The 14,502-nt window shown below is 36.3% G+C and overlaps 1 protein-coding gene across 1 annotated transcript; it reads left to right on the top strand.

The window, feature by feature from the left end:
• Positions 1 to 8,705: 8,705 nt before the first annotated feature.
• LOC124642158 lies at positions 8,706 to 13,282 on the top strand. The gene is made up of 4 exons (XM_047180472.1): positions 8,706 to 8,766; positions 9,979 to 10,084; positions 10,645 to 10,853; positions 12,876 to 13,282. Exons 1-4 carry the CDS (start codon positions 8,706 to 8,708, stop codon positions 13,040 to 13,042), a joined length of 543 nt encoding a protein of 180 aa, XP_047036428.1. The 3' UTR covers positions 13,043 to 13,282.
• Positions 13,283 to 14,502: the final 1,220 nt, after the last annotated feature.

The following is a 14,502-nucleotide window of genomic DNA, read 5'->3' as shown; positions in this document are numbered from 1 at the left end:
AATATTTTGTTGCGGTTTCGGATCGTTATAAAGAGAAAACTAATGAAAGGTATGTGTATTTTCTATTATTAATTATTGATTGTCAAAATCTCCAGTTACAATTATAGTAAGTCGATGCAATCCACACCTATTATACCTTTAGAAGAGAGTACTACAGCAATAGTTAATGGGCCCCACGTTTTTATTTTAGTCTAATATGACCGGGACCACCTACGTAGGTTGACAGGTAAGTAACTATTTTTTATTTTCTAGTTTTCAGTGCACATAAGATAAAACCGTTTAACTTAAAAGTTTTTTTACCGATTTTTTTTTCATAAACTAAGTCAAAAGTGTCCAATGCTCTCTATGGTAGGGAGGCTTTTCTTCGTCAGTGAAAATTTGTGAGGTTATAAATCTGCGCGAAAAATCCTTTATAGAATCTTGTTTCAGGTACCGTTGCCAACTTGATCTAGAGACTATTATATTTAAAATAGTGTTTAAATAAAGTTCTAAGTGTTTTAAAGTGATTAAGTGCCTACATTTAACGATGGCTAGAATGTTTTTGCTTAAATCTTTATTAGAAGAAGCTCATGCTTTAGATAATTTAGAAAAGCGTCAACAATCTGCTAGAATTCGTAGTTTACCTTTATTAACTCGCGATGATGACTATGTGAGCATATATAGATTGTCAAAGGAGCTAATTGACCAACTGGAGTCTGATTTACTGCCCCTGATAAAGCCCACAAAACGTCGAGGCAAAGGACTTACAACTCGTGTAAAAGTAAGTATTGACACAGTTTATAGTTGAAAAATTGTAATCAAGCACACAATAATAAGAAAAACACTTAGTTCTTAATAAGGAGTATTCCCTTTATGTGGTTTCCCCGCCAGCTGATATGTTTTCAAAAGCCTCTGTACTTCAGTTATAATATTGGTATTCTCTTAAGCATGAAAATAACCAAATTGGTCTCAATTTTGTTTTCACTAAATCCAGATAAAGTAGGTATTACATTTTTTATTGATTTATTGTTTCACAGATACTATGTACTTTATCATTCTTGGCTAGTGGCAGTTACCAGAAGGTTATTAAAGAGGGCATCAGAACTTATTTATCGCAACCGTCTGCATCTCGTTGCATAAATGAAGTAGTGGAAGCTCTGAACAATCCGGCCGTAGTAAAAAAATATATAAGGTTTCCTCAAAATCAGCAAGAAAGGCAAATTTTAAAAGAAAGGTTAGTACCTAGATATAATATAATTTTAATATTATTATAATTAAACTGACCCTTTTATTTTTACAGTTGATCATGTTAGTGATTATTGTAAATTACAGGTTCTACAAAAGGTTTGGGTTTCCAGCCACCATAGGCTGTATTGATGGCACTCTGGTGGCAATGAAGAGACCAGCAGAGAACGAAGAACGGTTTTACTGCCGCAAAGGCTGAAATTCAAAAATTCTGTCCCTCTCTGCACTCCTCTCCAGAAAGGACTGCATGATCTGCGTATTCAATCTTTGTATCTCCAGCTGCTGTTCTTCCAACCTCAGGAATCTCTCAGTCATGGAGGAGAATTCCGTTCGCCGTTGTGATGGTGGAAGAGCAGCAACTGAAGACGTGTGACGTGCTGAAAAGAGAACACCTATTACTACATGCGTTAATAAAAACTCTTAAATAAATAGCTGCCTTTCGTTGTGATTTGTCTCAAAAATTGTTTTGATGGTTATTTTTAGTTTGTACTTACACACAGAACCACCTCGACTACCACGAACTGTCCTAGAGCGCCGAGAAGGTGAAGCCAAATAAAACCGTTTAAATATCTCGTAATGTTGAAACTGATTGTAATTTTTAGGAAAGCTCTTTCATTATATCTAGCCGAATATAAGAAATGGCAATAAAAGTTGATAATGATCTGTAAAATCTGATTTTTTATGCAATAAATTGTGAAAAAGTGCCCATCCCTCCCCTACCTCCCCTAAAGTATGAAATGACATTACGAATCGAAGTGAAATGCGAGTTGTTGATCGAGTTTTATAGAATCCCAGTACAGGTATGGGCTCGGTTTAGGGCTGCGGGATCGTTCCAAAGTGTTATCGGGGCCATGGTACTCAAAGAGAACCAACAGGAACCGCTGTGGCACGGCTCCTATGGAGCCAAACACTAAAATCCCTGCCGCTAAGCCAAACACCCCGGTGTACATCTCCCACCTACACTTCACCACTGAGGCGGAGGACATCGTGGAGTACGTGCGCCAGAAGCTGAGGTACGCCCCGAGAGTACAGCTGCTGGAGTCGCGCCAAACGCCAACTTCAAGGCGTTCGTGGGGCGAGTGCCGACGTGTTTCCTGCACCTCGCGTTTGACGAGACCTTCTGGCCACAGGACGTGGTGTTCCGTCGCTTCCGCGGACAAGTGCCACAGGACGGCACAGTGGCATAGTGCATATCTAGTGAAGTGTTACTAACATAGATTTTAAGGAATTTATCTATTGGGCCATTGACACCTGAGAATAAAGCTTTAAATAAAAAAAATAGGGGGGTACATAAGGGGTGTACTTAAAGGGAGTATATAAGGGGAGTACATAAGGAAGTACGTAAGGGGAGTAAATAAGGAAGTACGTAAGGGGAGTATATAAGATAAGTACATAATGGGAGTATATAAGGGGAGTACATAATGGGAGTATATAAGGGGAGTACATAATGGGAGTATATAAGGTAAATACATAATGGGAGTACATAATGGGAGTATACAAGGTGTTGATTTGCATTTGTGCCATAGTTCAGGAGGAGGACATACAAGACGTAAATAATCGATTGGAATTACAGTAGATGGGAAATAACTAATATGCACTGCTTTTTTTGTCATTGTTATGTCGTGGTATTTCTGAAGTAATCCAATTTTATGAATGAAATTTATGAGTTATCGTTGCGTATGCTTTGTGTTTGCGTTTGTGTGAGGGTGCAGCACGGTTTTAACGCCAGTAACATACGCACCAAGTTTAAATAAGGCTAGATGATATTTACGGAATTCCGAAAAAAAAAATAAAGAAAAAAGATTACGTACCAATTTTTTTATTGATTTGGGTCGAGAATCATTAGCATAATTACCTCCTTGAATATGGCACGGATGCAAATCAACAGCTTGTATAAGGGGAGTACATAATGTAAGTACATAATGGGAGTATATAAGGGGAGTACATAATGGGAGTATATAAGGGGAGTACATAATGGGAGTATATAAGGTAAATACATAATGGGAGTACATAATGTAAGTACATAATGGGAGTATATAAGGGGAGAACATAAGGTAAGTATATACTGGGAGTATATAAGGGGAGTACATAAGGAAGTACATAAGGGGAGTACATAAGGAAGTACTTAAGGGGAGTATACAAGGGGAGTACATAATGGGAGTATATAAGGGGAGTACATAATGGGAGTATATAAGGTAAATACATAATGGGAGTACATAATGGGAGTATATAAGGGGAGTACATAATGTAAGTACATAATGGGAGTATATAAGGGGAGTACATAATGTAAGTACATAATAGGAGTATATAAGGGGAGTACATAAGGAAGTACATAAGGGGAGTACATAAGGAAGTACTTAAGGGGAGTATACAAGGGGAGTACATAATGGGAGTACATAAGGGGAGTACATAAGGAAGTACTTAAGGGGAGTATACAAGGGGAGTACATAATGGGAGTATATAAGGGGAGTACATAAGGTAAGCGCATAATGGGAGTATACAAGGGGAGTACATAATGGGAGTTTATAAGGGGAGTACATAAGGAAGTACGTCAGGGGAGTACTTAAGGTAAGTACATAATGGGAGTATACAAGGGGAGTACATAATGGGAGTACATAGTACAGTGTATAAGGGAAATACATAAAGGGAGTAGAGAAGGTAGTACAGAAGGGGAGTACATAAGGAAGTTTATAGATTAGACATCCAAAGTACTTGAAATCGGTAAGTAGTATTTTTGTACGAATGTTGCGCTTAAAAAGACCTTTCAAATTATATACGACTCATTAATAGAAGGAAAGTAGACCAACATCCAAACATTTCGCACATTCTTCAAACTTAGTAGGTAAACAGAGTTCAGTGGGCTATGATAATGATTAAAATTTATTGAAAGGTTTACCTAAAAGGGCCTACATTGCAAATTCAATTTTTTCCCAAAGTAACTATGTCTTCAAATGAAATGAAATGAAATGAAATGAAAAAGGGAAACATGTCCCAAAATAAAGTTTTCAATTCATACAATTACTTTTATTCACACTGTTTTGTTGCTATTTCCATCCCAGCATAAACGAAGTCTAAAATACCCATTTATTTTTAGAACCACATTTATAAATAAAATCATCAAGAATACCTCAGGACTTTCTACCTCAGGACCAATATATTGTTCACAATGACTTCTCACGAAAGTTAATATTCACTGAATTGCAGTTAATGTGTGCAAATATGTGCGTGCACAGCTGACCGGGCACTTTGTACCGGACAATTCGCAAATTACCCGGGCAATGTGAACGAGGATTAATGATGATGTTATGCCAATAGTTTCGGCGTGGGAAAAGGGTGGCTTTTGTATAGTAATTAATTCTTATTATAGTGCTCTGTATTGTTAATAGTTAATTTATTTGAATGCCAATAGTGATTGGTGATTTTGTTAAAGGGATTATAATTGATGCATTTTATGCGTTAGTGAGTTTGAAACAAGGACTCAATTAATTTATAAATATTTTAACCTTTAATCATGAACAATATAATATTTCAAATGGCTTTATTAGATTATAATTTATTGGATTATAACTAATCAAGCATAGAATAGACTGAACTATACCAAAATGGAGTGATCTGTGAAAGATGACTAATGACTTAATGATAAAGAATATTATTTGATAATAAAATTATAATTATTATCATGGTGAATTTCTACGTGTTTCGGAAAGCATGAAAGTTTTTGGGCTCCACCGAAAATCTGGAAAACAGTCCTACGAAGGATATCGGGTGGTCCAAGTACTAGGAAGAGGAGTAAGTCGCTTCATGCAAAGCAATGATAAACTGGAAACCGACGCTAACATAGTTGGGAAAAGGCTAAGCATATGATGGCTACAGTATCATATATTGATCAGAAGTCAACGATATACTTACAAAGGCTGATGAAAACAAAAACGAAAGATATAAAAGATAAACAGCCAACCAATAGCAAGTCAATTGACTAACGAGCAACACGACACAGGTAATCGAATCGCTATCGACTCGATACAATGTTATCGATATTTATGGCGAATATTATCGAGTTGCGACACGTGCCCACTCGAGTCATGGGATTTACCGCGTGTATGATAGTTATGATCATTTTGTTAGTTTGTTTGAACACCTGAAGTTAGGGTTTCATGTTTGTTTTTGTATATTTTATTTATTTATGATTGTATTGAATTCGTAATCCCTTTAATGAAGGGACGGTTCGATTGATTTGTGTCAAATTCATTTTTCATTAAGTAGTCGTTAAACTATTAGGTAACTGTAAGATACTTTGGCTTCTGAATACCCGAACGGCAGCTAAATGCTCAAATGACGGCTAGGACCTAAACGCGTTTGAAACACGGATGACATTGATGGTTAACTATCTTCAGTCTAGCCACACCAATCATTGCTTAATCTTATGTAGGATCGATCGACCCGTACGGCTGTTACTGTTACAGCCTTTTTATCGTCCCACTGAGGGGCACAGGCCTCTTACAAGGAGGAGGATTGAGCGTTAGAGCTCTGCCTCACAAGGACGCCATGGCGACGTCGCCAGCGGCACAGGTCTGGCTACTTCTGGCATCCAAATGTCGTCAAGTCGAGTGGCCATGGCGTCTCGACAGTCAATTGTTTACGTCGTCGCTGATGAAATTGCACGCTAACTGGCGACCACATTGGCGACTGTGTGAGGGAGGTGCGCTTTGCTGTGTACATTATAGTGGCAACTGTGGCCACGTCGCCAAGCTGCCACGGTAGCCAGAAGCCACGTAGGGAACTGTAGCTTGTGGCCACGCCTCCAAATTGGCGACGTTGCCAAACCGTCACCAAGTGAGTTAGGTTCCATACATATCAATACTAACTGCTTGGATACGTAGCCGGCGACGTCGCCATTGGCATCCTAATGAGGCAGGGCTCTTAATCACCACGCTTGCTCAATGCAGGTTGGTGATTTCAGACTACATAGTCCAGGTTTCCTCGAGATGTTTTCCTTTACCTTTTCATCAGCAATTAATTGGTGTCTAAGATATACGTAGAAAGTACATACAAACTTAAAAAAGTTGCATTGGTACTTGCCTGACCTGGAATCGAACTGTGCTGCTGTTTCCCACAATTTCCTCAAAAATCTTATCTTTATTCTGACAAAATAATAGTTTTTGTTAGACACAATATTCTTTCCTTATAATCGTAAATCCATACAAAACGCAAACTTTACTGCCCAATAAAAACGCCATCACCTGTCGTTTCCCTCACAATGATCGATGGTGTAATAACGCCATTATCAACTATATTAAATTTACACTTATGACGTCACAAATTATCAGAAAATGAGCTTCATTATACTCGAGCGATAAGTTTCGCGATACCAGTGTAATTGGCCCTTAATATTGCGTTTATTGTTTAGGCAATATTGTGCATAATATCGAAGTTTATTGTGAGTAATCATGAGTAATTACTTTTGGATAATAATGTTACTACTGAATTTAGTGATGAGCTCATGGTATTAAAGCTTTGTGAAATGTATATTACTTTAATATTTAACTAAGTACATATACTCACAGAATATGTAATATTTATATAAGTATGTATTCTTTATTGTTCTTTCTAAGTATATCTTGGCCACCAATCACTGAAAGGTGGAGGGAAACATCTCAAGGAAACTTCGACTACAAAGTCTGAAATCACCAACCCGCATTGCGCAAGCGTGGTGATTACTGCTCAAGTCAATTAAGTCATTAGTGCGCTACAAAAATATTGTTATCACTTTTTTTCGGTCGAGGTTACTTTACTAAAAGCTGATTTAAGTAGGCTGTTAAGTAATAACAGATAGCATATTTTAGAGCAAAAAGCAATTATCGAACGTAAGCCAAATCACGGGAAAAAAGATCATAAAATGTATTTGGGAATATGTACTCTTATTGGTATGTATAGTCTTTATAGCAATATTTTTCACCTCTTAATTTACTTTTAGGTAAAAACATCCAAACATTACCCGACTTGATAAAATCTTTCACTATTAATTGGAGGCTATATTTTATTCGGGTATGTGAAGAAGCTCCTCTGGGACTCAGGTGAAACCTCGAAATACCTAGCTAGTCTTAAACATCAGCTATGACATACTTAAATAGTTTTTTTTTCTTAGCCCGTACTGTCCCACTGCTGGGCAAAGGCCTCCCCATTTTGCCTCCACCCCTCTGGATCTTTTGAGTCCTCCCACCAATCAGGGTTGTAGGCATCCAGGTCATCCCGCCATCTCTATGACATAAATAGTAAATTCATAAATTCCAGTTCACAACCCTTAAAACGCCAATACCCAAATCCTGATCGGCAAATCAGCCTAACCTAGACACAACACATGCTACATGACCCCTCTTTATTGGACGCAGTCGGTTAAACCTGCAAGCCGATGCATTTAATCTGCAACGTTAACGAGTGGTATACAGCGCTTAATTGGACAGATACATTCAATATTGTGTACAGGGTGTTGCGAAGGAGAACTGATTTAAATCTTTTTTTCGTGGTCAAATTAACGAGTTAAAATGTTATGTTTTTGTAATTGATAGAAAGAACTTGCTGCTAAGAGAAGCCGAAGGGGTCGATCGATCTTAATATTAAAGAAAGCTTGGCGCGGCCGGAAAGTGGATGTGTGATCATCTTGTCATGACAAGTTACCCCGTGTCTAAGAAGGCACAATAAATTGGTTAAATTACAAGACAAAACTCATTTTATCCATCTTGCTAATTCCATAAAATCTTGCTCCTATTGTAAGAAGGCTATTTTCTTGTCCAATTTTGCATAGCAAACCGTCTTAGTAAAGTGCCATTAGATTAAACGATCACAAAGGGCTACTGTAACAGTTATCGTGCTTGATCAAATCACATTTACGAATTGCCGTATACAGGACGATTGGAAATACAAGACGCCAAATATTTGTCACTTTGGGCGTAATGCATGAGAGAGGGACAACTTAGTGTTGTTGGTTTGTTAAATGTAAGTTGACTTTTACTGTGATAAAGAAAAAATGTGTTGAGGAAAAATTTGAGATTTGAGATTTTTTTAAACAGTATAGATTATTGTTAGCGTTAAAGATTTGTTGAAATGCAGAGCTAAAAAAAGATATAATTGTATTAGTGTTTTATGTATTAATTATTTTCTGATTTATATTTTGTATTCATCCCAGTTGTAAATATAAGTGTTTTTCCCATAGTTCCCATAGTTCATGATTATAACACACAATCATTTAATATATAATTCATCACAATAACATTTTCTTGTTCACCCCTAGCCACAAATAAAATGAAAATCCCTCTCTCAAAAAAGCCAACACCCCATATCACAGCTTTACTAAGCCAATCGAAATAATTGGCGTGTAACGATCAATTAGAGTGTTCCTGTACTATTGCATACACGTAATGGTCCTTTGAGGCGCGACGGACCGGAGGACCAGAAAGTGGAGCCAACATCAGATTTGTCACAAAATGATACGATATTTGGTCACTTTTGCTGGGTTTTTGGTTTCTGTCACGGGGTATGGTGAAGGTAAGACAAAATAGCAGATTTTAAGCGTGTTTTCAACGATCAATTAGTGTTCCTGTATTGATGTTATATACACGTAATGGTCCTTTGAGGCGTGACGGACCGGAGGACCAGAAAGTGGTGGCGACATCAGATTTGTCACACAATGATACGATATTTAGTCACTTTTGCTGGGTTTTTGGTTTCCGTCACGGGGTACGGTGAAGGTAAAACGAAATAGCAGATTTTAAGCGTTGGTTATTAGCGTGTAACGATCAATTAGAGTGTTCCTGTACCTATAATATAATGAATAATCTGTCATATTGAACTTAAAACTAAAAATTCAATTCTGGTATCGGAGCAGAAAATGTGAATCAAGAATTTCAATTATATCTTATTTCTCGTTTCAATTGTGTAATAGCGTTCCTTAGGTTATATAGATGATATATAAACTAGAAACAGTTTAAATCCGGTAGAGCACAGCTAAAAAAAATAGAAAGTTATGCGGTAGCGTATTACCAAGTCTTTTCAGTACTCAATACTCAATACGTTTATTGCACTCCATATTTATGTTTAAAAGGTGTTACATAATAATATAGTACAGTATGGACCCTGTAGGGCACGGCAACGTAGAAGAGAGGAGGACGCTAATTTTATTTAGATTATGTATCACAGATTTTTTATTACTAGTTATAAGTAGTTGTTTTATTCAATTTATTTTGTAATGCTATTAGTATTATTTATGAAAATGTTTATAAATGTACTTGTATATTCTATGTAGGTTTATATATTTATATATTAAACATTTATTTTAATATTTTTTTTCGTTATATATTTAAATATGTGTATTGTAATAGGTGATTTAATCATTAATATTATATATGTCGTACATATATTTAATTTTTAATTACAATATTTATTTTAAATCTTTATCATTAATATATTCTTTAATATTATAATATGTTTTATTTATGAGTATTTGTTTTAATTTATTAGTAAATTTTAGGGCTTCTGGTAGCTTATTATATATTTTTATAGACATTACATACGGACTATTGGAATGTAGGCTCATATTAGAAGTAGGTAACATTAGTCGGTTTTTATGTCTTAGTGATCTGTTTGCATGTTTGTCTCCACGTTTTGTAAAGAAGGCAATATTGTTTCTCACAAATTTGACAAGTTTAAGCTATTTATTTTAATTATAAGAAACAATTATATCCCTAATTTGATATTCAGATCCTCGGGTGGGCCGCTCTCGAGGGGCCCCACTGCCCGGGACCCTGAGCTCAGTCGGCGGCGGTGGTGAGGAGTCGCCCCCGATCTACCGGCCCGGCAGTCAAGCGTGAGTTGCGGAAACTGTCAATGTGGTCTATTGTACTCTTTGATATGCATCTCTTTGGTGATGACTGTGATGAGGGAGTAATTTGTGAGGGGTGTGGCTATAATTTCGTCATTATCTTTTTAAAAGAATAAAATTTGATACAAAATTATATATTGACTTTAGATGCAAATGCAACTATATAAGAAGCGGTTTTAAATACAAGTAGAAAAAAAAATTGATTGTACGAGTATCTTAATAACAGTTACTCGCTGGAGTAATTAAGTTTTTAAAGACAAGAATTAATTAATTCAATACCTATTTATAAACTACTGAACAAAATAAAAAAGGCGCTAAAAGGCTTGTGCGAAAAAAAACCTTTTTGAGACGGTTACTAATCAGATGACACTCCCTTCCGCTATGTGTGCTTTGACTCAAACTCACTATTGTTCCTCCTGGAGCTATTTTCATACCAGGTCCATGCATTGGATATCCAACAATCCCACATTCCCACAAAAATACCTTTTGGTCACACCGATAAAAATCAAATGAGTTGTTTCTTCTAATATATTTTCTTCACACAGATACGTAGTCTCCCAATTCGTGAAACCAAAACCGCCGCACCAATACTGGGAAGAAGAAACGTCTCTGACCATCATCCCTGAGAACAAGAATTGTCTTCTATGCGAGGCACAGGACACTGGCGCTTGTAGGGCGATGCCTTCCTGTGTGTTTTGTGAACCTACTGTCACTGCGCTTTGCGAGAGGAGCACGCCTTGTTTGAGGTGCACTGGTAAGGACCAAAAAGGACCAAGTTATCATTATCATCCTTTTTATAGTCCCATAGCGGCTGGGCCATGCCTTCCTGCGTGTTTTGTGAACCTACTGTCACTGCGCTTTGCGAGAGGAGCACGCCTTGTTTGAGGTGCACTGGTAAGTACGAGTAGGAGCAAAAGGATCAGATCATCATCATCATAATCATCATACTTTTTATCGTCCCACTGCTGGTCACAGGCCTCCTCTCACACAGAGAAGGATTGTGTGTTATCCCCACGCTAGATGCGGGCTGGTGATTTCAGACATTTATAATTCCTGAAGATGTTTTCCTTCACTTTAAATCAGTAAATTAGAAAAGTACTGGTACTTGCTTGACTTGAAATCAACTTTAACCACTATGTTTATGCTTATTTGGTCCTCTGAACAAGTTTCATATGTTGATGAATGAATTACAACTAGGACCGTTTAAATAGGATGGAGACAGACCAACCGTGGTCCTTTTGAAATCAATGGGTGAGGCCTATCTACAGCAGTGGTCGTCTTATAGCTGAAATGATGATCGTTTTATGGTTTCATCATTACATTTATCAGCATTAGGCACACGGGCTTAAAAAACATACATTTAGTCCTATCATAGGAATCAGCGCTAAAAAAGGCGCTAAAGAGACAACTTTTCCAACCAGTCTTTAGATTTTAAGCCATCCCTTTGTAAACTGTCCATAACCTCATATTATCTCCATTGTATTCACGAAACAGATTATTTATAATAATCCTCTTTACAATGGTGTTACCACGCAAACATACAAAGGAAAGATTTGTCCTCACAATTAAATATAATATCAACACGCAAATACTCATTTGTGTACTCTTGCGCAAATATTTCCATCAGGCGTCGACAATAAACACCCAAATTAAGAAAGGAAAGAAAGAAAGAATGAAAGAAAATATATTTATTTGTGTAATGACATGAAATGAATATAATGTACAAAAGCAAAAAGTGATCTGTGTAGGGAACCTCCTTTTGTGGAAGTCTGTTCAAAATAACAAATGTTATAAGAGTAGCTATCTGTGGATTTCAATAAAGAATCTGTTAATTGTTGTGTTACTGCCGATTGAATTTTGACATTGGCTTCATATATAATTTATGACTTTCAATCTCATCTCCCGAGCCTCTTCCTACTATGCTGGGGTCGGCTAGCAGTCTAACCGGATGCAGGTGTGCACCAGTGCTTTACAAGAAGCGACTGCCCTAGCTGACCTCTTCAATCCAGTTACCCGGGCAACCCAATACCCCTTTGGTTAGACTGGCGTGAGACTTACTGGCTTCTGACTACCCGTCACGACTGCCAAGGATGTTCAATGACAGCCGACTTTCAATCTACAATCGAACAACAATGGATCAATCCGCAGTATATTATCAAACCATATTTTTTCAACAATACTCATTTACATTTTGAACGCCTCATTAATTAACAAGCTTTCAATTTCAATTTATTATCTGAAATACTCCGAAACGACAGTAAAGTAGGATTAAATACGACGATCCAGTGGATTTTTAAATAAAGAGAAAAATATTTAACAAAATTGTTGAAAAGGTGTTTGTAACTTTAATATTTTATTTCATTGTTATTTCTCGTTACCAATAATTGCTCAAATTGAAGACCTATGGATGAATTGCATTTTCATAGTGGATTTTCAGCGAATTATTTATGTAAATTGATTTATTATCATTGTTTCATTGCCGTTTCCGCGCCGATTTCGCGAGGCGTAAATACCTACCAATAAAATACAAACATCCGAATCGAAAACCTCCTCGTTTTCATTGAATGATATTGAACATGTCATACAGAGATGAAGAAAGAAACTTTTTATTTTCGCCTTCGATGAAATTAGGCATAATATTCCCACATTTTGACATACATGTGCTTAATTTTTCATTATAGTTTAAAACGATGTGGCCATTGGGTTTTTTTTATTGAAAACTGTACCTAATAAGGTAACTTGTGGACTATTATAATAATGATATCTTTCCTTCCAGTAATTAAGAACCCATTCTTCAAATGCAGCCCAGGAGAGAAGTATATGGACGAATGCGACTCCTGCAGATGTACTGACGGACATAATGGCTGGTGCACTAACCAGTACTGTGAATTCCGTTCCCTGTACCTGTACGCTATGAAACTCAGCGACGGTGAATTCTACTGATAGTTGCTACAGTTACTGGTGATCGCTAAATCTACTGGTGACTACTAAATCTACTGATGTTACTACTACAATACTGGAACTTTCAAAACTCCTGGCACGAATGATGTGATAATTAAAATAATGACTAAAATTAGCAATTTTTTCTGACAATCACTTAAACTACTGATGACCGCTAAATCTATAAGGATAACACACTTCTCTTCAGATATTATTTATGTTAATAAATGTGACTTAGACTAACCCTAGTTTCTTTTATCAACAGCGTCACGTAATTCTCATAACTACTGAACAAAATAATGTGGGAAACTGAAATAACATGCCTATTTAATATGTCAATGATACTCTCTATATTAGGATCAATCCTATGTCATTCAATTCATAAAATCTTTTCAGTAGTCCAAACTGTGAGAAAGTTACTCTTCCTCTCACTAACATTTGGTGTAAAGATTTCCCATCACACAATTACATTTTACCCTTGACTACTTCATACCCAAAGAGTTTATAAAACCTTTTTCCAAGTCCATCCAACCGCAATATGTTACTAAATTAAAGTCGAATAATATGTATGAAAAAAATTCCGGAAATCCTTCCTTAAAATTACAACCAATATGCATTTTACAAATATACGCAATATTATAATATAAATAAATACTTGAATAATATACTACATACTACCTAATTTATTACATTAAACGCCTTCCTCTCTTCTAACTCTTTGCTGTGCCCATCAGGGTCCATAATTGTGACTACCTCTATTATTTATATTTTCCACCAAATGTACATTATGGAATGCAATAAATGATATGATATGATATGATATGATATGATATGACTTATTCAACTTACGCTACCGAATAATTCGTCAAAACATTTTAATTAAAAGACCACTAAATCTACTGATGATGCCGACAATTTCTTTAACATTAAAAGTACTAATGGACACAAATATTTTTCCACTTCCATACAAATTATCCAGCCACCTGTATTTCCGAACTTCAAGGCCTTATTACCAAGCCATAAGGTTGATATTCCTTTGAAAGGATTAGCAAACTGTGGGTGGTCAGAGGATTAGGAGGAAGTAATTATTGGTAGCCCGATAGTTTGGTAAGCCTCAAAAATTTGGATAACACTTTTAGAATGTTATTTTCGCAATTATACTGAAGTTCTTTGTTTGTTAGTCTTTTAGAATATTTTTTTGGAAAGGTTTTGGATTTTTGATAAATGGTATTACAGTAGTTAAGTATCATTTTTTATAGATGCTTGAGTAAGATGAGATTTGAGAAGTGTGGGAACGAAATATTTAGCAATACTTGGACCTGGGTAAGCTTTAAGGGGTTTACCTCATTGTTGCCTTACACAATCTTAATTAAAGGATAATATTGAAGGATCAAGACGCTTATAATGACAGTTAACTTGTCACCTTATATTTGGTAGAAAGTTGCGGAATGCCAGACTTAACT

Source organism: Helicoverpa zea, chromosome 24 (assembly GCF_022581195.2).
Source record: "Helicoverpa zea isolate HzStark_Cry1AcR chromosome 24, ilHelZeax1.1, whole genome shotgun sequence".
Lineage (NCBI taxonomy): Eukaryota > Metazoa > Arthropoda > Insecta > Lepidoptera > Noctuidae > Helicoverpa > Helicoverpa zea.
Note: the sequence above shows the minus strand (reverse complement) of the source record. Positions and strands in the feature narration are given on the sequence as shown.

What these genes read in the sequence shown, in the direction of transcription:
- LOC124642158 (XM_047180472.1), top strand. Translation starts at nt 8,706, where the DNA reads ATGATACGATATTTGGTCACTTTTGCTGGGTTTTTGGTTTCTGTCACG. An exon ending in TGTCACGGGGTATGGTGAAG is followed by an intron (nt 8,767 to 9,978) that starts GTAAGACAAAAT and finishes TTTGATATTCAG; the next exon opens with ATCCTCGGGTGGGCCGCTCT. An exon ending in GCCTTGTTTGAGGTGCACTG is followed by an intron (nt 10,854 to 12,875) that starts GTAAGGACCAAA and finishes CTTTCCTTCCAG; the next exon opens with TAATTAAGAACCCATTCTTC.